We start from the raw sequence: 25,751 nt of genomic DNA, 5'->3' as shown, positions 1-25,751 counted from the left end.
GCTTAAACGAGTGTCCGGTACCTTGTATGTGAGCAATAAACCCTGGCTGATGAAATCCTATTACAACTCAATGAGGTCAGTATTATGATCAGCTCCATTTTACAGATGAGGAAATTGAGGCTCAGAGAAATCAAGAGACTTGTCCAAGGTCACACAGCTAATAAATAGCAGGGCCAGGATTCAAACCCAGACTCTCCTGGCTCAAACCCCTACATTATTTTTTCTTTTATCACAGACAATTTCCATTATACAAGAAAGTAGAAGGAACAGTATGAAGAATGCCAGGCACGCATAGCCAGCTTCAACAATGGCAACTCAGGGTTCATTTTCGTTTCCTCAGTCTTTCCCTGTTGCTCTTTCTTTTTCTGGAGTATTTAAAACCTAGCTAAGCTATCATGAATTTCCCCTATAAACACTTTCCTAAGTGTGTCTAGCACATAAGGACTTTCTTTTAAAGCAATCGTTCTCAACTAAGGGTGATTCTGCACCTCCCAGAGGAAACATTGAGCAACTCAGCACACTTCCTGAGGGGCAGACACTTGTCAGTGTCCAGAGACATTTGTTGTTGTCACAACTGGAGCGGGACAGGGTGGGGCGGGGTGGGGTCAAATGCTGCATCCAATGAGTCGAGGCCAGGGATGCCGCTAACTACCTTACACTGCACACCACACCGCAAAGATGGTGCCCTTAATGTCAAGGCTAAGAAACACTGTTTTGAACCTAACCGGATTGCCGTTACCAAATCAGTAATTCCTTAACACCATCTAGTATCCAGTCCATGTTCAAATACCCCTGGTTGTCTGCAAAGGGTCTTTTCACAGATGGTGTGTTAGAAACACAACCCTAGCCAGGTCCAGACACTGCATTTGGTTGGTATGTCTCTTCTCTAACAGATCCTCCTCCTCCTCCCTGGACCTGCTCCCCACTCCAATCCCCATCAGTTATTTCCATCTAGAATCACCTTCCCTCTAGATTTGGCCACTTGTGTCCCCGGGGTGCCATGTCACCATCCTCTATCCCTGCGGTTCTCAACCTGGGGGTCGAACGACCCTTTCACAGGGGTCGCCTAAAACCATCGGAAAACACATATATAATTACACATTGTTTTTGTGATTAATCACTATGCTTTAATTATGTTCAATTTGTAACAATGAAAATACATCCTGCATATCAGATGTTTACATTACAATTCATAGCAGTAGCAAAATTACAGTTATGAAGTAGCAACGAAAATAATTTTACGGTTGGGGGTCACCACAACATGAGGAACTGTATTAAAGGGCCACAGCATTAGGAAGGTTGAGAACCACTGCTCTATCCTCCACGTCCTACAGTTGAGTAGTGAGACCTAGCTCTTTGATTCGCGAACAGTGCCATTTCTGTTGGCGAGAACACTTCGTAGATGGTGCTGTGTGTGCGCCCCATTGCATTACACCAAAAGGGACACCATCGCTCTTTCTGTTAAAGTTCCAAAGTCCCCCAAACCTTTTCCCAAATAGTTTCAGCCTCTGCTAATGATGGCTGCCTACATCTATCATTTCATGAGAGCAGTGGCTCTCAATCAGGAGTGATTTTGCCCCCGTCCCCCGAGGGGGTATTTAGCAATGTTTGTCACGGCTGGGGAACAGAGGTGCTCCTGGCATCTAGGGATGCTGATAAATTGCCTATGATGTACAGGACAGCCTCCACTACAAAGAATCCTGACTCTAACACACACACACACACACACACACACACACACACACACACACACTCACCTGTTGATCTGGGTGACATACTGTTTCATCTCCTTCAGGGCCACATCCAGTTTGGTAAAGAGCTGCAGATAGGCGTCCTGGATCTCACGGTCCTCCTGCTTGAGGAGAAAGCTCAGACCCCGGTCCTCTGGGCCCAGGGCCCCATTGGCTGGCCCAAAGCTGCTGTCACGGGGACTTTGGCATTGAGGGTCCCCATCCACAGCAGGCAGGCACTTCCAGGATGGGGCAGCCATGGTGGTGATGCAGTGCTGGGTGTAGGACATAGGGTTCAGGTGGCCTGCATGGACAAAGGGAGGGCTCACTTGGAAACCGCGCCCAGACGCCCACAACCCCCTTGGCTAGAAGTACATAACCCATTTCCAGGATTCCCAATAAATACGAGAATTTTCCCTTTTAAATATTATTTTAATCCCCTAGATTACTTCAAGACAAAAGTTTTGGCTTAGTGTTAATATGCCTTTAACTACTGTGATCTTTTCCTGCCTGGAATGCAGACATGACGATTGGTATTCCAGCAGCCATTCTATACCGTGAGGCATCCTTCAGGATGAAAGCCACCTCTACACCATAGAGATGACGGTGTAGGAAGAGAGGAGCCTAGATCCTGGATGACCGTGAAGCCACCATTCCAGCCCTGGACCGCTGACCTCCAGACATGTTTCTGTTTGAGTGTCTGCGGTGTGAGATCCAAACACAATTTCTAACACACATGCAGTTACCTTGCTCTGGGTCAAGGCCAATGAGGGAGGGTTTGCGACCAAAGCGAATGCTGAAGGACCTGCCAATGGAGGGAGTGGTCTTGGGGTAGGACACTTCCATGATGTTGATGTGGCAGTTGGTGGGGCAGAAGTCCAGGCCACACGGAGAACGGGGTTCCAGGGGTGCTTGCTTGAAGGGTGGGCTGATCCTGCCCTTCAGCTGGGCTGCAAACTGACAGAGGCGGGGACATGAGGCCATGCTCCGGGACTCCGGGAATTCTGGTGTCCCCACAGTTCCCACTTTACCCTGGTCTAGGTCAGACATCCCAAATTGGACAAAATGAATAGCCCCAATGGACAGGTGGATTCCCCTGCACTGCCTTTCACTAGATCCAGATTTCAGAGAAAGTCTGGAGAAATCTGAGTCCTCTGAGTACCTACCCACCTTCACGTCTCCATTTTAGCTGCACACATGAGCTAAAACCATCTCTCCCCAACCCACAGTCCATGAGGTTCAGGTAAGGCTGCCTCCCCATGCTTGTAGTTACTGGTACAGAGCTAGGCACGAGACCCAAGCCAAGCCAACAGAAGCTCTCAATTCCTTTTCTATGGGGGTTCCTAAGGGTACAGCTGCTGGGGGCCATTTTGTCACCACATGAGAAAGGCCTGCCTGACAGCGGAGCCAACATGGGAAAATAAAGTCAAGAGAAGGAGAGAGGCCATGCTCATATGATAGTCTGAGCACCTGGATACAACCATGCCTGAAGCTCACCTCTGGACTTTTCAGTAATAAAAGCCAATAAAGTCTCCTATTTGTCTAAGCCAGCCGTGGGCAAACTACGGCCCACAGGCCGGATCCGGCCCGTTTGAAATGAATAAAACTAAAAAAATAAAAGACCATACCATTTTATGTAATGATGTTTACTTTGAATTTATATTAGTTCACACCAACACTCCATCCATGCTTTTGTTCCGGCCCTCCGGTCCAGTTTAAGAACCCATTGTGGCCCTCAAGTCAAAAAGTTTGCCCACCCCTGGTCTAAGCTAAGTTGTGGTGGGTTTTGACATTTATAACCGAAATGCCCCAGGTTGAGGGTAAAGGTACCTCCTGATAGCAGGCAATCCTCTGGCCAATGCTCTCCAGCTTGATGTCGCAGATGTGACGGAACTCGAAATGGGACATGGTCCTGATGCTGTTGCTCAGGGCCATGAGCCGCCCGCAGTTCTGCACAAAGACGCTGTCATCGGCAGCAAAGGCCTCGAGGATCTGCAGAAACATCAACTCCTGAGCACACGCCCTGCACCAAGGAGGGTCTTAAGCAGTTTATCTACAGATTCCTGTGTGCCTCATAACACCCCCATGAGGTCAGGTCTATTACTGGCCCATTCTGCAGATGCGTGAACTGAGGCTAAAGAGATAAGCCACTCTTCTAAATCCCGTATCGTGGGCAGAGACTAGAATTCAGGGCTCCAGGCTAACTCAGAGGAAACGGGAATCAGGCTGCTCCACCCCCAGGGCAGTGCCCAACCAGACCTTGGCAGTGAGGCCGAAGCAGCCACGGGGCTCCACGATCTTTTCCAGCACGTGACACTTGATGCCCGCTGTGCTCACGTACTCATACACCACGCCGTGCTCCAGGTGCACATTGTCCACATTCAGGCTAACCACAGGGCTGTCCTCATGCAGGCTCAGCTGGGCACCCAGGGACAGCAGAGGGAAGGCTGAAAGCCAAAAGGACAATCAACCCTGAAGAGGGGACTCCACCCCACAGCCAGCCAGCCCCCTGGCCCTGCACCACAGACAGCTCCCGTCAGACAGATGGGGAACGGAAGCCTGTGCTGCAGCTCTGTTGGATTTTGCCAGCCTACTATTATTCACACCTTGTCCTACATTGTCCTGCTAGAAATCAACCCGTGTGCCCTATCCCGGTCTATGTGGCTTAGAAGAGCCCCCCACCCCCACTCCCCCACCTGCATCATTCACCAAAGGCACAAGCTGAAGATTTCCTCTATTCACAGTGACTGGCTCAGGAATGAGCACGTGACCCAAGCTGGGCCAATGAGAGTCAAGTCTGGGACTTTTGCTGGATCTACAAAGAGCTGGAGATATTCTCTTTTCAACTGGATTCCAAGCTGCCAGAGCCACTGCATGGATAAAATAGCAGGTAAAAGGAAAACCAACACAGAGGGAGCAGAGCTGAAAACTAGAGAGAAAGAGACTCCTTAGGAGACTACAGAAAGCACTGGATCGAGCCAGATCTGAAGCTTACATGACCCTACTCAGACTTTTCAGTTTCCTGAGTTACTGTGGTTATGTAGCCCAGATACAGTCCCAATCAACATGGGCCCAGAGAGGCTACATGACGAGGTATGTCACAGCTAGGGAGTGACATACCTAGAACACAAAGAAGGCACTACATGATATATAGTTAACTAATACATGCAGTAAAGAAAAAGAATAGGATAGGATAGGATAGGATAGGATAGAATAGAAAAAGGAGACTCTGGGACAGAAGGGCACTCTGAGGAGGTAACATCTGAGAAGAGAGGTGAATGAGGCAAGAAGTACTCAGAAAGAACACATTCCAGGCAGAGGGAACTGCAAGTGCAAAGGTCCTGGGGTAGGAGTACATTTGGTGCTGGAGTGGATGAAACAGAGAGTGCAAACAGAAAAGTGATGAGAGGTGAGGCTGAAGACCATGATGAGGATTTGGTCTTTGTCCTGAGTTAGGATGGGAGTCACTGGAATGTTTTATTCTGGTTTTTTTAGAACAGCCCATAGGCGGAGAGGTAAGGCGGGACAGGGAGGATAATGAACAGCTATTGCATTCGTCCTGGTGAGAAATGACGGTGGCTTGGACCAGGCAGCAATGGAGGTGGTGGGAAGTGGTATAACTCTGGGTGCATGAGGAAGACAGAAGCAACAAAGTGCGCTTCTGGAATTAAGGTGGAGGGAGTCAGAAGAAAGGGAACAGTTGAGGGGACTCCAAGATCTAGGACCTAAGAATCTGAAAGATGAAGATGGGATGCTCAGGGGAAGTTCAGGAGTTTCTGTTTTGGCCATGCGGAGTCTGCGATGCCTGTTAGATACTGGATGGGGGAGCAGGGGAGGTAGAAAGACAGGTCTGGAGTTCAGGGCTGAGACTGCACTAGAGAGATAAATGTGGGAGGTCGTAGTAGGCAGAATAATGGCCCCAAAGACAACCCCATCTTCATCCCTGGACTATATGCTCTCACATGGCAAGGGGAAACTACAGTTGGAGATGGAATTAAGGCTCTAAGCCAGTGGTTCTCAACCTTCTGGCCCTTTAAATACAGCTCCTCATGTTGTGGCCCAACCATAAAATTATTTTCGTTGCTACTTCAAAACTGTAATGTTGCTACTGTTATGAATCGTCATGTAAATAGCTGATATGCAGGAAGGTCTTAGGCGACCCCTGTGAAAGGGTCGTTCGACCGCCAAAGGGGTCGCGACCCACAGGTTGAGAACCGCTGCTCTAAGCAGCTGGCTTTTCAATGAGATGAACCTGGATGAGTCAGGTAGACCAGTGTAATCACAAGGGCTCTTAAATGGGGAAGATGGAAGCAGAATAGGCAGAGTTAGAGAGGTGGCAAGGAGAGAAGGGCTCGGGCCCACACTGCTGGCTCCGCATACAAAAGAAGGGGGCCGTGACCCAAGGAACACAGGCAGCTTCTAGAAGCTGAAACAGGCAAGTAAATTAGTTCTCCCCTAGAGCCGCAAAGAGAATGCAACCCTGCTGACACCTCGGTTCTAGCCCCGTGAGCCTCATCTCAGACTCCAACCTCCGGGCCTGTAAGAGGGTAAATGTGTGCTGTTCTCAGCCACCAGGTCTGCGGTGCTTTGTCAGAGCAGCCATCAGAAACGAACACAGAACTGATGGCGTCAAGATGGGATCACAAGGGAGTGTAGACACAGAAGAGGACCCAGCTCCCCGCTGGAGTCTCTAGCTCACTGCCCACCTGAGTCGGGCTGGTCTTCCTCCCGGGCCCCCTCACCACCTGGGTCCTCGCCAGGGGTCTCCTGGCTGGCTCGGGCCTCCTGAGCATCCTCATGGGTGTGGTAGATCCACTGGTACAGACCCTGTGAGGGGAGCAGAGCAAGAGGGGCAGCCATGGGGCTGGGAGCCCAGGGAGGAAGGGACGGCAAAGGTGCCAACGGTTCCCCAACTCCAGAGCTCAGGCGTTGAGCCTGCGGTGACACCTCCTTTGGAGAGGCCCCCAAGGCTTCGCTCTGGAACCTCCCCGAGGGACCTCCAGTCACCCTCAGCCCTCACCCTCTATAGTCTATATGCCACACAGGTGCCAGGGGAGGGGGGAGCCTTTGAAAATGGAAGTCGGATCCATGGGTGCAGAAAACGTGTCTCTCCTGTGGCCCCAGGGCCTAGAAAAGTGTCAGGCACACAGCAGGTGCTCAATAAACACTTACTAGATAATCCAATAAACAATACCACCTTCCACTGAACCCCAGCCCCTGACCCAAGTACAACATCAATTTTCACCATCCACATAACCATTTGCCCAACGTGCCTCTGTAGTAAGAAAAGAGGGTCTTATCACACCCATTCACCCCTGGAAACCCGAGGCCAGGAGGTATTACAGCCCAGCTCCTCCAATCCAGGGAGGCAGAGGGGGCAGAGGGCCGAAGCCCAGCTCGGTCCCACCCGCCCTCCCTGACCCCAAACACCATGATGCCTTCAGACTTTTTTCCAGAGAAAGGTGGCCCTCAGCCCCACCCCCTCACTGAGCAGGGCTCCCCTGATCCCCTTGGCTGCTGGGTGGCTTACCAGGGCCTCTTCTCGGCGGTTTCGGAATGCCTGGAAGTGCTCCAGGACTTCAGGGGCACCGTCGTTCATCACGTTGTTGCCATTGACCTTCAAGATACACTGGCCAGCACAGAGCCCTGCGGCCGCGGCCTCTGACCCTAAGGGAGACGGGAATGCTTGAGGCGGAATGCCAGGCGGAGGGCCTGAGCAGTGCAGGCAAGGGCAGGAATCCACATGAACACTGTCCTCCACCCACCCCCAAACACTCCACCTCCATCCCTCCCACCCAGGAGCCACTCTCTGACCCACTCCAGCAGGCAGGGCAGGGACCGGCATCCCCATTTCACAGAAGTAGAAGTTGGGGCTCAGAGAAACAGCAACTAGTTTCACTCTAAAACTTCATCTCCTTTAAAATCCTGCAACAACCTGTGATACTGGGACCGGGATCAGCCCATTTTGTAGACAGGAATTCAGAGGCTCAAAGAGGCAAAGTAATTCTCTCAAGGTCACTTTGCTAGGAGAAGCCAGGGTCAAACCCAGGTCTATTGGACTCCACATGCATGTTTTCTCAGCTACTGGTATACCACAATTCCCAAACGATAGGCCGGGGACCCCAGGATTCTGTGTGGTTGATATGAAGGGTCTGTAAATGCAAATGAAATGCCAAGCTTTGTACATGAAATAATATCAGGCCCATACGGTGTGATGGTTGACAAGCACAGGCCTGGACCCCAAGGGCCTGGGTTCAAACCCTGGCTCTGCCACTAACCAACTGTGTGACTTTTGGTAAGTTCCTGCCTGGCCATGAGCTTGAGCTGAGGAATAGGGTCTCTTGTCGAGTAAATGGGTATTTTTCACCTCGCCATAGTCCTCACCACTCCCTATTGTCTTTCTCTCAGTTACTCATTTGTAACTGCCTGACCCCCATAGGTGTTTGCATTTGCAAGCCTTGGCCTCAAGCAAAGAAAGTAAGTGCTAATGGTGCACTATGAGCACAGGCCTGGTGGTAATGGTTTGGGTGGCTCTGAACTCCTATCTCACACACAGATGGGTCTCCCAAAGCTCCCCTCTGTCTGTTAGGCTCCCACTCACCTCTCCCGACAGCATAGACATAGGGCGGGGCAGCTCCACGGATCTGGAAGCACAAAGCCTCCGGATGGTCAGGGACTTTGACGATCCTGCAGCAGGAGAAGCAGCCATAAGGAAAAGCAGCATCACTCCCAACGGCCCAGCGGGCCACCCCAAGGAGCCCCTGCCTCTAGGACTTTTGGGAAATCCAGCCCAAAATCATAGCAGTGCCAGGCTTTCCAGCTCCCAGATATACAGAGAAACCTCGCTTAGCCTAACCAACGCCCCCACCACCAGGGTCTCCAGTTCATCTGAAGCACGGCCTGCCCTTGGAGCTGCAGTCCACACACAGAAATCCCGGGTCCCCCTCTCCCTTTTCCATCCCTCCTCATGGAAGGAGGCCTCTTGGTGGCCAGAACACCTCTGCCGGTGAAGTTTTATTCAACAACCACAGATGGAAGAGTGAGAAGTGATCCCCACATCTTGGTGCTGACTCTAGAAAAAAGCCCACACGTGTCCTCTAGAGAACACGGTTTGAAAGCCCCGGTCTTGGCCAATCTGCAGGTGGGACACCAGAGCCGAGCAGGTGGCCCCTGCTCAGGACTGTGCAGTGGGCATCATTAACCCAGGGGCCTCAATGCAGCTGCCTGCTTCCCCAAGCGCATGTCCCCCACCATGGCCTTCAGGATCGCCTCTCCCGTCCCCACCAGCCAGAGAAAGCCAGGCTCTTGGGAGCCTGTTCTCAAACCCCAGATGTTGTCAGACTTAAGACAGGCTCATTCCACTTGGGTGATTTCTGCCACTTCCACATTCCAGCCAACCAATCAATCATTTTCCCTAAATTGACTTGCCTTTCTACTGAAATAATCATATTAAAACTTTCCATCCCGCCTGTCAACAGAAAACTGGGAAGCATTTGCCTTAAATAGAAGGGAGAAGTGGAAACCAAATGCACAATTTTTAAAATAGAAAACGCTTCTGCCTGTACCTATATCTGGTATCCAACCACTTCTCACCACACCCCTGCTGCCATGCAGGCTGGGCCAGCAGCCTCCTCGCTGCTCCCCTGCTTCCACCTCTGCCCCCCACCGTCTGGTCTGCACCTGCAGCCAGAGGGGCTCTGCCAGAACCTACATCAGATCGTGCCTCACCAGTGGCTCCACGGTCATTACTGTGGACACAAGGTCCTACAGGGCCCGGCCCCATCGTCTGGCCAACCTCATCACCCACCCCTCCCTCTCACACGCTCTGCTCCAGCACATCGGCTTCCTCGCTATTCCTCAGACACACCAGCCAGGTTCCTCCCGGGCCTTTGCATCGGCTGTTTTCTCTGCCTGGAGCCCTCTTCCCCCGCAAGGCCCCTGACTCCGTCCTCACCTCCGTCAGGCCTGCATCTCAGTGCTCAGTGGCGCCCCGACCACCATCCCTCCACACCGCCCATCTTCTTTCCCAGCGTTAGGTATCAGCCCACACTTGCTACCAGCTGGTCCCGTATGCCTCTTACTTCTCCACTGTTTGTGTCCGTCTGTCCCCTGCTCTACCCTCCAACCAGGCTGAGGTCTATGAGGGGGAGAAATGCACCCATCCAGACGTGGCTGGGTCCCCAGAGCCTGAAGCACCACTAGACACAGCGGGCGCACGACCAACACCTGCTGAACGACTGAAGGCAGCAGCCTCGTGTCATGTACCTGCAGAATGAGCCCCCACCATCCCTAGCACTCAGGCAACTCCTCGACCTGAGAGGAAGGTCGGTGGACACCTGGCCCCTGGGGACACTCACTCTTTGGCCTTGGTGGCCACCAGGAGGCGCACGGGGCGGCGGGAGCAGAAAGACTGGTTGAGGATGGACTCCACCTCTGCGAAGGGCCGCAGGAACACCAGGTCCTCGTTGATGGAATAGATCTTCCTCCCCACCTGCAGGCCAGCCATCTTGGCAGGGAGACATGCACACCAGGTTGCTAGTCTCCTGTCCTCCTCACAGCCCCAGCCCCAGGGACTCAGCATGACCAGAGTGACCCCCAGGGCAACCAGCCCCCCTGTGTGGTAAGCAGTCCCTCCCCTCTGCAGGCTGGTGAGGCTGGTTCTGGCCACGGAGCTATGAAGGGAAGCCGGCTGGAGGCACTAACAGAAAAGACGTTTTCCCTCGAGGAGAAACTGCTGTGGCCTGCCCCTGCTTCCCACCCTGCGGTGTGAGGACAGGAGGCATCGAACTGGGGCAGCCCCCTTGTGACCAGGAGGGCTTGGCCAGCCAAGTCAAAGAGAGGTTGACCCTGAACCAAGACTCACAACCACCTCCTCCTAACCGCTTAGATCATTAGAAAAGCAAAGTCCTATGGCTCCAGCCACTGTGGGGCGAGCAGGTGTCTACACAGTGATTCCTAATCACTACACGGACACAAGCAGGCACCTGGACATGACAGGTGCCTCTCCCTACCCAGCCGCACACCCCAGGGGGCAGCGGAGAGGACCTGGGGCGGCAGCCTTGGCCTGCCACAGACCACAGACTCGCTCTCCTTCCTCCTGCAGACCTTGTGTCCATGACAGCAAGAAACTTGTCTTATTCAGGCCACAGAGGGTTAGTTTTTCCCTTATCACAGCTGATTCAGAACCTCTTCCTTGCACCTCCCCCACCAGGCCAGCAGAGGGAGCCAGTCGTACACACACTGAGAGGACAGCCCTGAGCAGAGGAGCTCTGTCCGGGCTCCAGGAGAAGGTCGACAAGATGGCCCTGAACTCAGTTTGCCCACATGGACAATAAGCAAGTGAGGGGGGACAATTCAGGATTTGCTGCCTGCCTCAAGGAAATGTGTAGAGAGACGCCTCACTCTCTGACCCCCACAGCCCCTCCGAGAGGCCTCACCTCGGCCAGAGAGCCCCTCTGGACCGACTTCACCACCACGGCCTTGTTCTTCTCCTCGATGTCGAAGCCATAGTCTTCCTCCTGGGGAAGGATCTGTGGGCCCGAAGTAGGAGAGACCCGGTGAGGCAGTGGAGTCGGGAGGGAGGCCTGGAGCCAGCCCTGCCTTGGCCCCAAACGACTGTGACCCTACTGGCTCCTCAGGCCCCAGATCTACATGAGGGAGGGGTATGGGGTGAGGAGTACAACGGAACAGAATAAACAGCACCCAGGACACACAGTAGGTGCTCTATACCTATCTGTGAAGACACACCACCTAGCTCCTACCTCAATCTGGTGCGGATTTCGTGTTTACTTTTCATCACCTGTCTCCTCTTTCTCCTCCCAACCTAAGGGCAGTCTCTCAGTCATGCACCACTGTCTCCCACCTGCTGGCATGCTGTAGGTGCTCAATAACAATGCACTGGTCTAGCCCGGCCGGTGTGGCTCAGTGATTGAGCATCGACCTATGGACCAGGAGGTCACGGTTCAATTCATAATCAGAGCACATGTCCGGGTTGCAGACTTGATCCCCAGTGAGGGGCGTGTAGGAGGCAGCCGATCAATAATTCTCTCTCATCAATGATGCTTCTCTCTCTCTCTCCCTCTCCCTTCCTCTCTCTGAAATCAATAAAAACATATTTTTTAAAAATGTACTGGCCTAATGAACAAACTAGATCTAAAGGTGTCCAGCCACCAAGAACTTGGCAGGCAGCTTGGGAGGCTTTGGGGTTTGGGGTGGGGGGCCACAGGGAAACACATTTATACGTTCAACCATTATCTGCTGAGCTGCTGCCTATTATATGGGTCAGGTATTTCACTGGGCGCTGGACAAGACAGACAGTTCCTGCCCTCATACAGCTATCTAGTGGGGGAGGAGAAACAGATATAGAATATGAAGTTTGAATTAAAATAAAGCACTTAAAAGGACAGAACATGGGCAGAAAAGGTGATATGTGAGCCAAGACTAAATGAAGTGAGGAACAGAACTTTTATATAAAGAATGAGGACAGTGATCCAGGAAGAGGGCGCAGCATGTGCAAAGGCCCTGAGTCAGGTCCAAGGTACTGGAGGATAAAAAGCAGATGAGAGTGGCTGGGGAGGAGCAAGGAAAGGGAGAGAACAGGAGAGGAAGCTGGAGAGGCAGGAAGAGTCTTGTAGGCCATAGGAGACTGGGTTTTATCTGTGTGATGGGGAGCATGGGAGGGCTTTATAGTAGGAGAAACAGGAAGCGCAAGGAAAAGCAACCTGAGAAGTACTGCAGGAGAGAAGTCAATGGAGCTGTCTGCATAGTATTCAGAATTTGGCCCCAATTCCGGCTGCGGCAAGAGACCTAACCTCTCTGAGCTGTCTCTTGATTGCTCAAGAGACACGGGGTCCAGGCATTGAGATGAAGGCTGCTGCTCACAGTAAGCAGAGGAACAGGACCTGGTGGGCTTGGAAGGCAAACTATCTGAACAGGCTGCCAACACTAACATCTTAGGGTTTGCACATAAATGTTCTACCTCAACTGCAAGGACATTGACAGCAACGGGATGGACAGGGTGCCAGCCCAGAAAATTAAGGCTTTGGTCTGCAGGGTGAGTCCTCTCAGGAGGCCATTCTCTCTGCAAATGTGAGGCTGGGATGGAGGGTGGGCAAGGGGAGATGGAAAGGAAAAGCTAGACAGCCCGATCTCTCTTGTGAGGAAGGTAGTCTTGGCCAGTGAAGTGACCTGGCCTCTTGGCAGCATTGCCAGCAGCCACCTAGAATCACCCATTCTCTTGGGTGCTCCAAGCTGAGCCCGCATCTGAAGGTCTTCCAGCCACATCTGAAGCCATATCAGGTGGGTCTGGGAAGGAAGACGCAGCAGCTTAGCTCTGCTCCTACCAGCAGGCGCTTGGCCAGAATGTTCTCCACCAGCTTGAAGTCGTTGCGAAGCTGTTTGTTCTTGCTGCTGATCCCCTCCATCTCCTCGTCTGCGTGGAAGCGGAAGTACTGCGACTCATCCTTGAACTCACTCTTCTCCAGCACTGCAAACCCACAGACACACAAGCACGTGGTCAGGCTCACGTGGGAAGGTTTCGGCCACGTGCCAACTGGCAGCCACGGGCCGGAACCAGCCCCTGGATACATTTGGTTTGGCCAGCACTGTGTTTTATTCAATGGAATCATGTGCCAACACTAACATATTAGGATCTTTCACATAAAAGTCTGGCTTTCTGTTGTCTCTTGAAAAATCTGAACTTGCCCCCGCCTGCTATAAAGACATACTGCAAAGCCAGAGTAACCAAGACAGCGTGGAACTACCGCAGACACAGATGAAGAACCCGTGGAAGAGAACAGAAATCACATAAGAGGACCGAGTGTTTACGGGAACTTAGTATGTGACGGATGATGAATGACCACGTGGAGAATTCCAGATGGTGCAGGGAACCCATTTTGCAGGGAATGGAAATAAAATTGGATCCCTACTCACACTTAGACCACAGTAAACTCCTGATGGATTAAAGACCTAAATATAAACAGGAAAACTAAAACTCACCACACAAAATGCAGGGGGATATCTTTGTCCTAGGGTGGAAAGGGGGTTCAGGTTCAAACCCTCCAAAAAGCACTATAACTTCCTTTCAACAGGAAGGCCACAGGCAGACAGCAGATACAAAAAGCACCGTAATGTCTAAAACCAACAAGGGATAACTATCTAGAATATACAAGAAGCTCCAACAAATCAACCAGAGAAGGCTGGGAACCTCATAGATAAAGGGCAAAGGATATGAATGGGCGACTAACAGAGGGGTAAACCCAAATGGGCATCACACATGTGAACAGGAGCTCCACTTCAATAATGACCAGAAAGAGGCCACAGGGGGACTCTTCAGACCGGGGCTGCCCACCTCAGGCCCTGCGGGCCAGATCCAGCCCACTGCCTCCTTCCACAGATGAAGTTTTCTTGGAACCCAGCCACAGCCCTTTATCCACGTATTGTCTGGGGCTGCTTTTGTGCCACAGTGACCGAGGTAAATCATTGCAGGAGTCTGCATGGCCCACAAAGCCTAACGCTTTTACTAGCTGGGCCTTCGCAGGAAAAAGCTTCTGACCTCTGTTTTAAGACAAGCCAGGAAAATGAATAAAAATAACCAGTAACCACCAGTATGTGACCTGGTCCCTGTGAATTACAACTTAACGAAGCACCTACTAGTTGCAGGCTCACCATGGATGGCGGCTCAGATTCACTTAATCCTCAGGCAAGGAAGGGTCTGCTGCACCCCTTCGACAGATGGGGAAACTGAGGCCAGAGAAGCTAAATAAACTGACCGAGGTCCCAGAGCTCCTCCTTTCACCATGCTGCCCAGCCTGGCCTGCTAGAGGGAGGCAGGGGCAAATTACATGAAGGAGGCACATCAGAGCTCAGGTTGGGAAAGGCTGCTGCAGGGTGTCAGGGGCCCGAGAGACGGAAACCCCGCTGCCTTCGCCTCGCCAAGTCCCCGCCATCCCTGACGACAGAGGCTGCCTGCCGGTGGTAACGAAAGAGAAGCAGCAGGCGGCCTGCCCTTCTCCCTCCTCCCTCTCCGGGACGTCTAGCTGTTTGTGAGCTTCTTTCTCAGGCCACCCCTCTTACCTCTCGAGAGAGCAGACACACAAATTACTGCTCTCCCCAGAGCTCGGGAGCCAGGCCCCAGGGGGCTGGCTGGCTTTCCCCCCACAGTAAACATGTGGGAAGAAGCGGCATGACGTTGTGTCTCTGCTGAAATGTTTGGGACACGGCTGGACGCCGAGTCCAGGAGCTCAGCAAGGTGAGGTATCACCACGGCCTTCTTTCAGCTGAGGCGGCTGGCCTACCTTGTGAGATGGGCCCAGATCCAGGTTCAAATCCCTGCTCCGCCCCTTCCCAACTTCATGTCCCTTTAGCCTCTCTGAGCCTCGTTTTCCTCTTCTAGGGGGGTAGTAACAGCACCGCCTTCCCGACGTGGCTGTGACGATTCAGTGGTGAGCCTCAGTTTCCCCGTACGTGCCTGAGGTGAGAGAGCTGGACCACCGGACTCTCGGCTCCCTCCCTGAGGACATCTCAGGGTCCCGTGAGCTCAGGTCAGAGGCCTCGAGGCGCCACGCAGGCCCCACCTTACCCTCCGCTCTGCACCCCAACCTGCATTTTGCAGCAGCCACAAACCTAGGATTCGGCCCTTTCCTATTTTAGCCTGTTTTTGAGTTCGTGGCAGGGGACGGGGGGCAGGGGCCGCACCCTGCAATTTCTCTCCCTGAGGGGCCTTGAGAGTGTTGGTACTGCCTGGGAGTCACTCTCCCCCCCCCCTCCCCCGACACACACGAATGTCCTCAGCCAGCAGCCTTCCCAGAATAGCAGCTGGGGTGGACCCCTAATTACTCTCACCCACAAATGAGAGGTTCGGCCCAGCTGATTGGCAGGAGGGACGGAGCCGTCGGAGGGCCCCACGGGGAAGAGAGAGGCTTCTGGGAATGAGGGACTTTGGTGAGTCGGGGCCAATGAACGGGAATGGCTGAGGCTGCCCAGACTGGGCCCAGCCTGCCCTCGCAGCTGGGGAAACAGGCAACTGGGGAGTGAGCCCAGAGCCATGGGCCTGCTGAGCTCAGAGGGGAGGGGACAGCAAGGCCTCCAGCAGAAAGATGGGGAAACTGAGGCCCAGAAAGGGACATGGGCTTATTGGGAGTCAGCTGAGTCCGGCCTAAAAGCAGGGCTACAGGCTACAAGGCAGGCGAGGGACCAGGTGACCTCTCCTGTGAGTGGCATACCTCTCACCCTGCAGAAGCGACAGGAAATTCAGGAGAATATCTGTCCTAGGGTGGAAAGGGGTTCGGGTGCACTGTACTCCAAAAAGCATTGCCCTGTCTAAAAGCCAACGAGGAATAACTATCTAGACCAGTGGTTCTCAACCTTCTGGCCCTTTAAATACAGTTCCTCATGCTGTGACCCAACCATAAAATTATTTTCGTTGCTACTTCATAACTGTAATGTTGCTACTGTTATGAATCGTAATGTAAATATCTGATATGCAGGATGGTCTTCGGCGACCCCTGTGAAAGGGTCATCCGACCGCCAAAGGGGTCGCGACCCACAGGTTGGGAACCGCTGATCTAGACTATGTACAAAAAACTCCAACAAATCAACCAGAGAAAGCCGGGAAACTCACAGATAAAGAGGCAAAGGCTATGCATCCCATGACCAAGAAAACACTGGCCGCAGCGAAGCTTCCCTGGCAGCCAGCTGCGCCATTTGTTTACACATCGCCTGTAGCTTCTCTCAGCTGCAACGGCAGAGCTGAGCTGTGACAGGCCGTGTGGCCTGAAACGCTGAACTGTTTACTGTCTGGCCCTTTGCATAGAGTTTGCTGACCTCTGAGTAACAGCACAAAGCGGAAGCCAGGAGGAGGAACGGCCAGAAGGCCTTCCAGACTCCCATCCCTCTGCGCCACCGCCTGGGTCCCAGCCAGGCTCTCTCCGGCCTCAGTTTCCCCTCCCTGTGAAATGCAGCAGGACAGACGGAGGCTGGGCGGAGCGGAAGGGGTGATTACCGTGGTGCATGAAGCCGTTGTTACACAGGCCCACGCCAAGCGCCACTGCTTCCTCCCGCGTCTGGCAATCGCCCTGGAATAGAACAAGGGGGGTGTTAGGTGGACTGGCACCCGAGGGGCTGTGTGAGGCTGGAGAAAAGCCCCCCTACCCCTAGCTTGGACAGGGAATTGTGTCTGTTTTATTGACTGAGGTACCCCCCAAAACATGTGTGTGATTGTTATTAATAAACCCCAAACAAGAGACTTATTTTATTGTATTTGCAATAAACACACCGAGTGGTGTGTGATAAACACTACAAAAGAGAAATGGAGGTTTTAAGTAGCAGACACTGTTGGCTGCCTAGAAACAACCCCTTCCAAAGCCTGCAGGACTGAAACCCTCACTGCGGTGGATGGCAACGAATCGATCCAGACAAACGCAATGCCAGCCTCCCCTGCAGTTAAAGGTGGTCAGTGAGACATAAACAGAAATCGGTGGTAGGGAACTCTGGCAAAACCCCCTTGTCCCTGGCCCTTCCTTTCTCTTCTTCTGCCTGGAACAAAGGTGTGATGGCTGGAGCTTCTGCAGTCATCATACACCTTGAGGATAGAAACACACTCAGCACAACACAGTAGGAGTGTGGTCTTCAAAGATATCATGAGGCTACCCTAGCAGCTCCGAACTGCCAACCTCCAGTTTTCTCTCATAATGTAGAAAAATAAACCCCTAATTTCTTTCAGACTCTGTAGCTGGATCTCTGCTCAATTCCTAACTGACCTAGCTCTAGCCAATGAGACATCTGGGGAAACCTACAGGCGATTCTGGATAACCCCCTCCTCCCTGATAAAAGGGAAAAGCAGCCCGCCCCTCCCTGCCTGGGGTAGAGTCACACGAGGAAGAGACGCAAGGGCTTGTGGGGTGATCTCATGACCAAGGTGCAGACCTGCTGAGGATGACGGAGTGGAAGACGGAAGGCTCTTGATGTGGCCTGACTATTGGGTGGCATGAGTTTCTGCTCAGGCCACTGCGTAACTGGGTTTTCTGTCCCTGGTACAGTTTAATAGGGGGACCTGGCTCATCTCAGGGCTTCTCCGAGAAAGTGACTTTCAACCCAACACTGAAGAATGACCAGGTGTGGCCAGTGTGCTGGGCTCACCTTTGGGGGCCAACTCTCCCATGTAGAATGTCATCTCAGTGGGACAGTCCCTCAAGGGTTGCCACCGCCCCCCAGGCCAGGTTGAGGCACATGATCCATGGAAGGCCGTGCGATGCTCCGTGCCCCAGAAACATGACTGAGCAGAGGAACCCCAGGCTCAGGAACAAGTGGGGTTCCTGATTCTCCCGGAGAGCGGTGTCCTGCAGACGGTGCCCCTCAGCTCCGCGCCCGAGAAGACGGGAGTTCCCCGATGCCAGTTCTTTCTAAGGCTCCTGGGTCTCGCCTGGCTCTGCGGGTGCTCCATAAACCTTCCAACACACCACCTCCCGTTTTCATTCCTGAAGTTAGCCAGAATCTGCTTCTGGCAACCCAAATAATCTCCACATGTTCAGGCAAAGTGTGTGAGTTGTGTGTGTGCATGAGGAGCGGGGAGGGGACCTGCGGGTGCGGGGAGAGCTGACAGGCAGAGGAAACAATGAGAAAGGTCTAGCAGTGGGATGAAGCTTGGGGCGCTGGCAGAGAGAGGGTGAGCGAGCAGGCCTGTGTTCCCGGCCGCATCCCAAGGGCCTGGCACACAGTAGGTGCTCAATAAATACATGTTGACTAACTGAAGGTGTTGTCCACAGGGGCCAGGTCATGCAGGAGCTTGCGGCCAAGTCAATGAGCTTCAACTATGTTCAGACAACCTCTCATTTAAACAACTCCCGGGGGGGGGGGGGGGGCGGGGGGTCCTAACACATGGTGACTGGAGAAGATCTGACGTTGGGTGGTGAGCACACGGTGCAATATACACATCTTGTCACATAGAAACCCACTCCTGAAACCTATATGATCGTATTCACCACTGTCACACCAGTACATTTAATTTTTTTAAAAAAGGATGAACAAAAACCAAAAAAAAATAAAATAAACAACTCCCAAAGCGAGAAGTTCCGAGAGGCACTGGCCAGACGCAGACGCGCCGGAGGCCTGGACTGCCCCAGCCTCCCTGAGCATCGAGGGGCCAGGGAGGGGAGTTCCCGGCTACAGGAGAAGTGAGGCCAGAGCTGCAGAGCCCCGTCTGCCAGGACTGGGGCTCAGACACAGAGCACAGGGCCTGGGGGAACGCTGGCCTCGGTATGTTGCCGCCTTGGCTGACCCAGCTGCCTACAGAAGACGGATCTCTCCTGTGGGACCCCGGGCCCGTGGCTGCAGGGCTGGCAAGCTCAGAGTCCCACTACGGGAGGGAGGCCGCCATCCATGAGAGGGGCGGAATCCGGAGCAGCCACCCCCCAACTGTGAGGGGCCAGCCGGGGAGACACAGCCGGGGCCCAGCTCTGCAGCCTGGGGGCCTGGGCAGCCGTCTGGAGCCCACCTGGCTTTCTGAGGCACGCAGTCTGGGCTCCCAGCCCATCCCTGCTCCCCTGCTCCCCGAAGGCTCCTGGAGTGACCCACAGGGAGGCTCCTAAGTTGGAACGGCTGTGGGATTCTCAGGTTAAGAGGGAAATCCACTGATCCCAGATGCATCCATCACCTGAAACTAAGCCCCCACCCCACGTCCCATCAGCCGTGGGGAAACCACAAGTCCCCATTTCCCTCCCCGGAGGAAGGAACAGGCAAACACACCACAACACGTCCCCATCCTCTCCCCGGCCTGCCCCCTCACCCCCAAAGCTGGAAGCTCCAGCCACACTGGCCTCCTGGCTGCTCCTCCCACACACTTCACGTGGCCCCACCTCCGGCCTCTGCACTCGCTCTTTCCTCCCCCTGGAATGCCCTGACCTGGCTTTTCAGGTCTCAGTACCTGTCACCTCCTTGGAGTAGGCCTTTCCCTCACTCCCCGAAAGTAGTCCCCCACCCCGTCCACCACATCCCCTGGACAAATACTCATCCAGTGCTGCTCTCTCGTCCCCTTAGTCACAGCTGTGCTGCGCTTGCCACAGCCTGAAAGTCACTCATCCCTTCGGGGCACCGCTCTCGGGGGGATCAGCCCAATGCTCCCTGCCCCTGGGCTCCTCTCACTGCCTACCACATGCCAGGCACTGCACAGTCTCCTCATAAACAAATTTGGTTTGAGGTCTGTCTCCCACTAGAACGTCAGCTCCCGTGGGCAGCATGAGCGCCTGCCACGGTCACCCCACAGCCCCGCCCTGAAGCACAGTATCGAGCAATTGGTGGGCCAGGAAAAATGAGGAATGAACTGGATGAAAGAATGGAAAACCCAGCTTGGACACAGACCCTGAAGTCACCTCTATCTGCCTTGGTTTCCATGTCTCTAAAATGGGAGCAATCGTCGTGTCCACTCAGAGCCTGGTGAGGACTAAAGGACACGTTGCACGTGAGACTCTTGGCCTAATGCCTGGCGTGTAGCAAGCACTTGATAAATGTTAGCGATTCGTGCTCAGTTACTCCTCAGCAGGGAGAAATAGCTCAGAATGGAGGGAGCAGGGGCAAAGCAGGGTTGGAGAGGGAACGCCGTGGGGGAACTTACAGAGGGCCCCTTCGCCCATGAATTCCGAAACCCGTCACAATGCCCAAGCATGCCTCTCACCACCTACCACAGGCCGGGCACGGCACCATCTCACTCTTAAAATGTCTTTATGGTTTCAGAGCGAGGAACAGAGAGAGGGATAGAAACATCCATGATGAGAATCATTGATCAGCTGCCTCCTGCACATCCCCTACTGGGGATCCAGCCCACAACCCAGGCATGCACCCTGACCGGGAATCGAACTGTGACCTCCTGGTTCATAGGGCGATGCTCAACCACTGGGCCACGGGCTCTCTTGGTCTTGATGGTAACCCTGAAGCAATCACTCTTATTAGCCCCGTTTGATAAATGCAGAATTGAGGTTACACTGTGAGAATGGGATCCTTTCAGAGCTGGACCCTCCCTCAAACACGACGCTACAGGTAGGGAAACTGAGGCTCCAAGAGGTTAGCTACCCAGGGCTGCAGCCAAGGCTCCTGTCCTGTCTCTGGTTACCCGGTTTCCTCAGCCGCGGCCTTGAGCAGCCAGCCTGGCCCTTTGTCTGCTCCCACCCTGGCCCCGGGCCCCCTGTACTGAAAATCCTGCCACGGTCAGCACACGCCATCTGCCTGACGGCGGGGGTCAGTGAGGAGGCACGCAGGCACATTTCTGCTGAGCCAGCACAGGAGCTGGCAGATTTGTGCCCTCCCACCCCTGGCTCCCGCCTGTCCCAGCTCTGTCCCGCCCCAGCCCACTGGCCCCGGCCCTCCAGTTGATGACCACAGTCTGGGGTGCCCTGAAGCGCAGGTAGCACAGCCCAAAACCACCAACCAGAGAGAGGTGAAGACAGTGAACTCCGGAGCCAGGGGCCCTTTGAAGCACTTTAAATGATCCACTCATGGAATCCTCAAAATAACCTAATGGAGAAGGTACGGTTTTTTTTAGCTTCATTTTACAGGTGTGGAAACTGAGGCACAGAGAAGCTAAGTAGCTTGTCCAAGATCATTCAGCTAGGCAGTGGCAGAGGTGGGACTTGAACCCAGGTCAGGCTGGCTGTAAGTAAAACATGCTCTGGGCTGGCTTCATGAGATCCCAAGGATGGTATAGCACAATGGTTAGATGTTCTCTGGTTCCCAAATGTGCAAATCTGACTTTAAATCCAGACATTCCAGACCTTGGGTCCTACATCAGCGCAAACAGATTAAAATGCACCCACATCCTACATTAAATATGTTTTTGTGGCTTGTACCATATTTTAAAGGAATCTTCTAAACTTGCTTCTGAAGGTATTTGACGCCAAGGAAACCATTACTTTACAGATTTGCTGTGATTTTTAGGCAGCCATCAGGAATTTGTGTGACATGAGAAAATCCAGCCAGCACAGTGTTTCTGAATGGAATGGGGTTTTCATGAATGCTAAATGAAGGTTGACATAAAACTGGAAATGTTTAAACATTTATCCACTTTGATTTTGCCGTCATCTCCTCATCTTTGGAGCCAATGCGTTCTTTTTTACAGATTACGAATGAACGTTCTTGCAGGCTCCCTGAAAAGTTTGCAGAACTGAAGCACAAAGTGGGTGAGACAGGCCTGTCCGAGTCCCCGTAGCTTTGCTGCTCCGAGGCTGTGTGCCCCAGACCAGGCACATGGCCTCTCTCCCAGCTGTATATGGGTTGGAGGACTCAGTGAGAGCACGCTCAGAGCCCAGGCAGTGCCTGGCGCAGAGGAAGTGCCCTGTGAACGGGAGCCATAAAGGACAAGAGAAGGACAGACAGGAGTGTCCGTGGAACAAACACCTTTGGGAAGTTGCCGCAAAATTGACGCACACACTTGCCAAGCCTCGCCCAGCCCCTGCCCCCTGGGAACGCATGTGAAGGCAGTAACTTGGCAAGTTCCCCATGGGAGGCTCCAGAGCGGTGCCAGGATGAGACCAACCCGGCCCAATTTGCCCAGGACGGTCCCAGTTTTAAACCTGAAAGCCTTAAGGTGACAGCAGCCCAGTGTCCACTCACTGAAGAATTGATAAATAAAATGTGGTCTGTCTGTACCATGGAATGTTATTCAGTCTTAAAGAGAAAGCAAATGCTGGCCCAAGCAGCAGCAGAATGGATGAGCCTTGAGACATTACGCTGAGTGAAATAAACCAGACACAGAAAGACAACTGCTGTATGACTCCACATACTAGTAGACAGGGTGCCTAGAGCAGTCAAATTCATGGAGAGAAAGTAGAAGGGTGGTTGCCAGGGGCTGGGGCGGGAGGGATGGGGGTGAGTGTTCAATGGGTTCAGAGTTTCAGTTCTGCAAGATGAAAAGAGCTCTGGAGAGGGCTGCCGGGGAGGGCTGCAAGGCAGTGTGAATGCACCGAAAACCCCTGAATGGGTAGGATGGCAAGTGTTACGTGTATCCTACCACACGTGAAAAAAAATTAAAAAATAAAAAGCCCTCAAAGGACTACATCCCGTTAGCCTCTCAGTCCCGGGCAGAGCGCGACGGTGGTCACGGTCCTCACCTGAGCCAGCAGCCAGTCCACCAGCTTGCTCCCGGGCAGCACCGACTTGTACGTCTTCAGGTGGTAATCGCGGTCTCTGTGGAGGAGGGAGCGCATCCTGAGCACATGAGGGGACAGAGGCGGGAGCAGACGCCGTTCTCCTGCCCTAGTGCTCTGGACCCAAGGGTGCCAGGCTCTCTGGGCCTGGGGGCAGAGGGAGGGGCTGGGGACAGCACTGGGCCCGGATCCCACACCTCACTCTCAGTGCAAGACCCCCTTCTCACCGACCGCGTGAGGGGGCAGGAGCAGACGGCTCTGAGCCTTCTCTCTCCAGGGGCGACTTTGCCCCCCAAGAAACACCTGGCGGTGTCTGGAGACACTTTTGGCCATTATGACCGGGCGAGAGGCGGAGGGGTTACTGGCATCTAGCCGGTAGGAACCAGGGATGCCCGGAACGGCTCTCAAATAAAGAATTACCCAGCCCCAAGGTCCACAGCACCGTGACTATAGAAAGCTGGTGTCCTCTGAGTGATGAAGAAAACTCTCATTCATTCTTTCCATTTCTGTTTTGTTGTGAACATTCCTGTCTTTAAAGGTAAACTCACCACCATGCTGCACTGTTCCCCCAAACACTCACTTAACCCTAGTAACAAACCTACAGGGGGGTGTCATCATTAGCCCCAACTGAGGGAGAAGACTGGGGCTCAGTGAAGATATCAGTGAAGGTGAAACTGAAGTTTGCAGAGAGTAACTTACTTGATAACAGGGGTATAGAGGCTGTGAAGACGGCAGTAGAGCCTCACACCCTGAAAGAAAAAAAGGGGGAGTCTGGGATGAGGGGCTCCAAATCCACGCTGCTGGGAGAGGTGGCTCCCCACAAAGAACAGGTGTGGGGGGGAAAGAGGGAGGGGAGGAGAGGCCAGTGGGACATAGGCCTGCTCTGTGGTGACTGAGGGGTTCAGGACGATGAGTCAGGGTGACAGGGTCCCTACCTTGGACATGATGTCCTCCAGCTCACTCCGGGCCTTGTACGTGCCGTCGTCATAGCGGAAGCGGTACATCACCTGCTCGTTCTTGAACTGGTGCTTGTCAGAGACTAGAGGGACCCAGGGGGCAGTGAAACAGAGCAGGCCCCCTCGGCCTCCAGCCCACCATCATCACCCTCCACTTGGCCAGGCTCCGTGCCAAGCAAGACGTCACCGAGCCTCCTGCCCATGCTATGTGCGGGGCCTTGCTGGGACCTGCACTTTGGGTCATGAGAGGCCCAGAAATCCCCGAGCCAGCCTGTGTTGGGACGCAATGGGCCCAGCATCTCCTTGGAGCTAGATCACCAAAGCTTGGGTGGGGACCACGTGTGCTGGGTCCAAGACCACACTGTCAGCACTTATGGAACCATCTCTACACAACGGCCTTGAGCAGCCCTTCGTGTTTCTCTCTCTCTCTCTTTCTCACTCCCCACTTTGGATCCATTAGCAAACCTTGTAGGCTCTCCCTTCAAAACATTCAGAATCTGACTCTGCACTCCACTAGGTCCAAGCCACCTCCATCTCCCTCCTGGAATATCACAGCTGCCTCGGCGCTGGGCGCCCTGCTGCTACCCTTGGCACACAGTCCACTCTCCGCATGGAAGCCAAAAGCATCCTGTTAAAGTCTGAGTCTAGGCGGGTCTTTCCTCCACTCAAAACTCAGCAGTGGCTTCACGTCACTCAGAGTAAAGCCAAAGGCTCTACAATCCCCTATTAGTTCCTGGACCTCATCCCCTGAACACTCCCCGTGGCCCAGTGCCCTCTGACATCATCTAACACTCCCCCTGCCCACTCCGCAGAAGCCATCCTGGCATCCTTTTTGTTCCCCAAACAACCACTTACCCTTCTGTCCCGAGGACTTTGCACTGGCTGTTCTCTCTGCCTGGAACCCCAAAGCCCACCTGGCTCCCTCCCTCCCTCGGGTGTTGGCTCCTTCTCAGTGAGGCCTTCCCAACTCGCCTATTCCAAATGAACCCCACTCCCTGCTTTCTCTCCCTCCCTAGCACTTACCACCACCTGTATACACTTATTTTTATTTATCTTGTCTACTGTCTTCTCCCCACAACTAGAAGCTTGGCCCCAAGGGGACAAGAGTTTTCATCTGTCCCGTTCACCACTATGTGGACAGTGCCTGGCTCCAAATAGGCACTCAATAAACTTAAGCGGACAGAACATCCTACTCCTCTGCCCCCATCTTTTTGAGGTGTCCCCACACTGCTGCTACCCTAGGGGAGCGAGCAGTCTTAGAAGGGCATCCACATTCCTGGGACCCCATGGGGCCAGGGAACAGGGTGGCTGCAGAGACGTTTAGAAATGGCCTCTGAGTCCGTGGAAACAGCACTGTAGGGGTCTGACGTGTTCCGACCCCTTGGCCCACCAGGCCCAGCCCCCACTCACCATGGTGGATAATGCCATTCTCCAACAAGGCTTGGCCCAAGTTGACTCCTTCTTCCGTTTTGCTGATTTCACCAATCTCCAGGAGCCAGGCAACAAACTCACTGCCAGGAACAGAAGATGTGGTTGAGAGGACGTCCCCAGTCCTGGCCCTCGGGGACCAGCACACCCACTCTTGGGAAGGACAGCTAAACTTCCCGCAGGGAAGCAAAGCTTAGGGGGCCACAGCCCTGGGGGTTGTGCTGAGGCCTTGTGATTCTCCCCATGACCAAAGGCAGAGAGGTGGGTATAAGCAAACCCCGGGCCCTGCCTCAGGCTGGCTGGCTGGCTGGCTGAGTGGATGGATAAATGGGAGAGTGAAAGGATGGGAGGATGGATAGATGGACACATGAGTGGATAGGTAAATGAAGGGAAAGTGAATGGATAAATGGATGACTTCACAGACAAATGAGTAACAGACGGCTGAAAAGCCTGGTGAGCAGGTGGGTGGAGGGGAACATGAGTAGATGGGTGGGTGATGAGTAGAG

The 25,751-nt window shown here is 53.6% G+C and overlaps 1 protein-coding gene across 1 annotated transcript in view; it reads right to left on the bottom strand.

The window, feature by feature from the left end:
* The window catches only part of PREX1 (phosphatidylinositol-3,4,5-trisphosphate dependent Rac exchange factor 1), a gene marked incomplete at its 5' end in the record, with an annotated part of 175,399 nt that overhangs the window by 20,026 nt on the left and 129,622 nt on the right, over positions 1-25,751 (bottom strand). The window contains 15 exons of the mRNA XM_081096665.1: positions 1,758-2,034; positions 2,477-2,687; positions 3,561-3,722; positions 3,990-4,177; positions 6,437-6,557; positions 7,261-7,397; positions 8,332-8,417; positions 10,088-10,236; positions 11,168-11,260; positions 13,073-13,215; positions 16,732-16,804; positions 22,826-22,901; positions 23,561-23,610; positions 23,797-23,900; positions 25,228-25,328. Coding sequence (XP_080952791.1) covers positions 1,758-2,034; positions 2,477-2,687; positions 3,561-3,722; positions 3,990-4,177; positions 6,437-6,557; positions 7,261-7,397; positions 8,332-8,417; positions 10,088-10,236; positions 11,168-11,260; positions 13,073-13,215; positions 16,732-16,804; positions 22,826-22,901; positions 23,561-23,610; positions 23,797-23,900; positions 25,228-25,328 — 1,971 coding nt within the window. The remainder of the gene's footprint in view (positions 1-1,757; positions 2,035-2,476; positions 2,688-3,560; positions 3,723-3,989; positions 4,178-6,436; positions 6,558-7,260; positions 7,398-8,331; positions 8,418-10,087; positions 10,237-11,167; positions 11,261-13,072; positions 13,216-16,731; positions 16,805-22,825; positions 22,902-23,560; positions 23,611-23,796; positions 23,901-25,227; positions 25,329-25,751) is intronic.

This window comes from Myotis nattereri (assembly GCF_964212035.1).
Source record: "Myotis nattereri genome assembly, chromosome: 8".
NCBI classification, from domain to species: Eukaryota; Metazoa; Chordata; class Mammalia; order Chiroptera; family Vespertilionidae; genus Myotis; species Myotis nattereri.
Note: the sequence above shows the minus strand (reverse complement) of the source record. Positions and strands in the feature narration are given on the sequence as shown.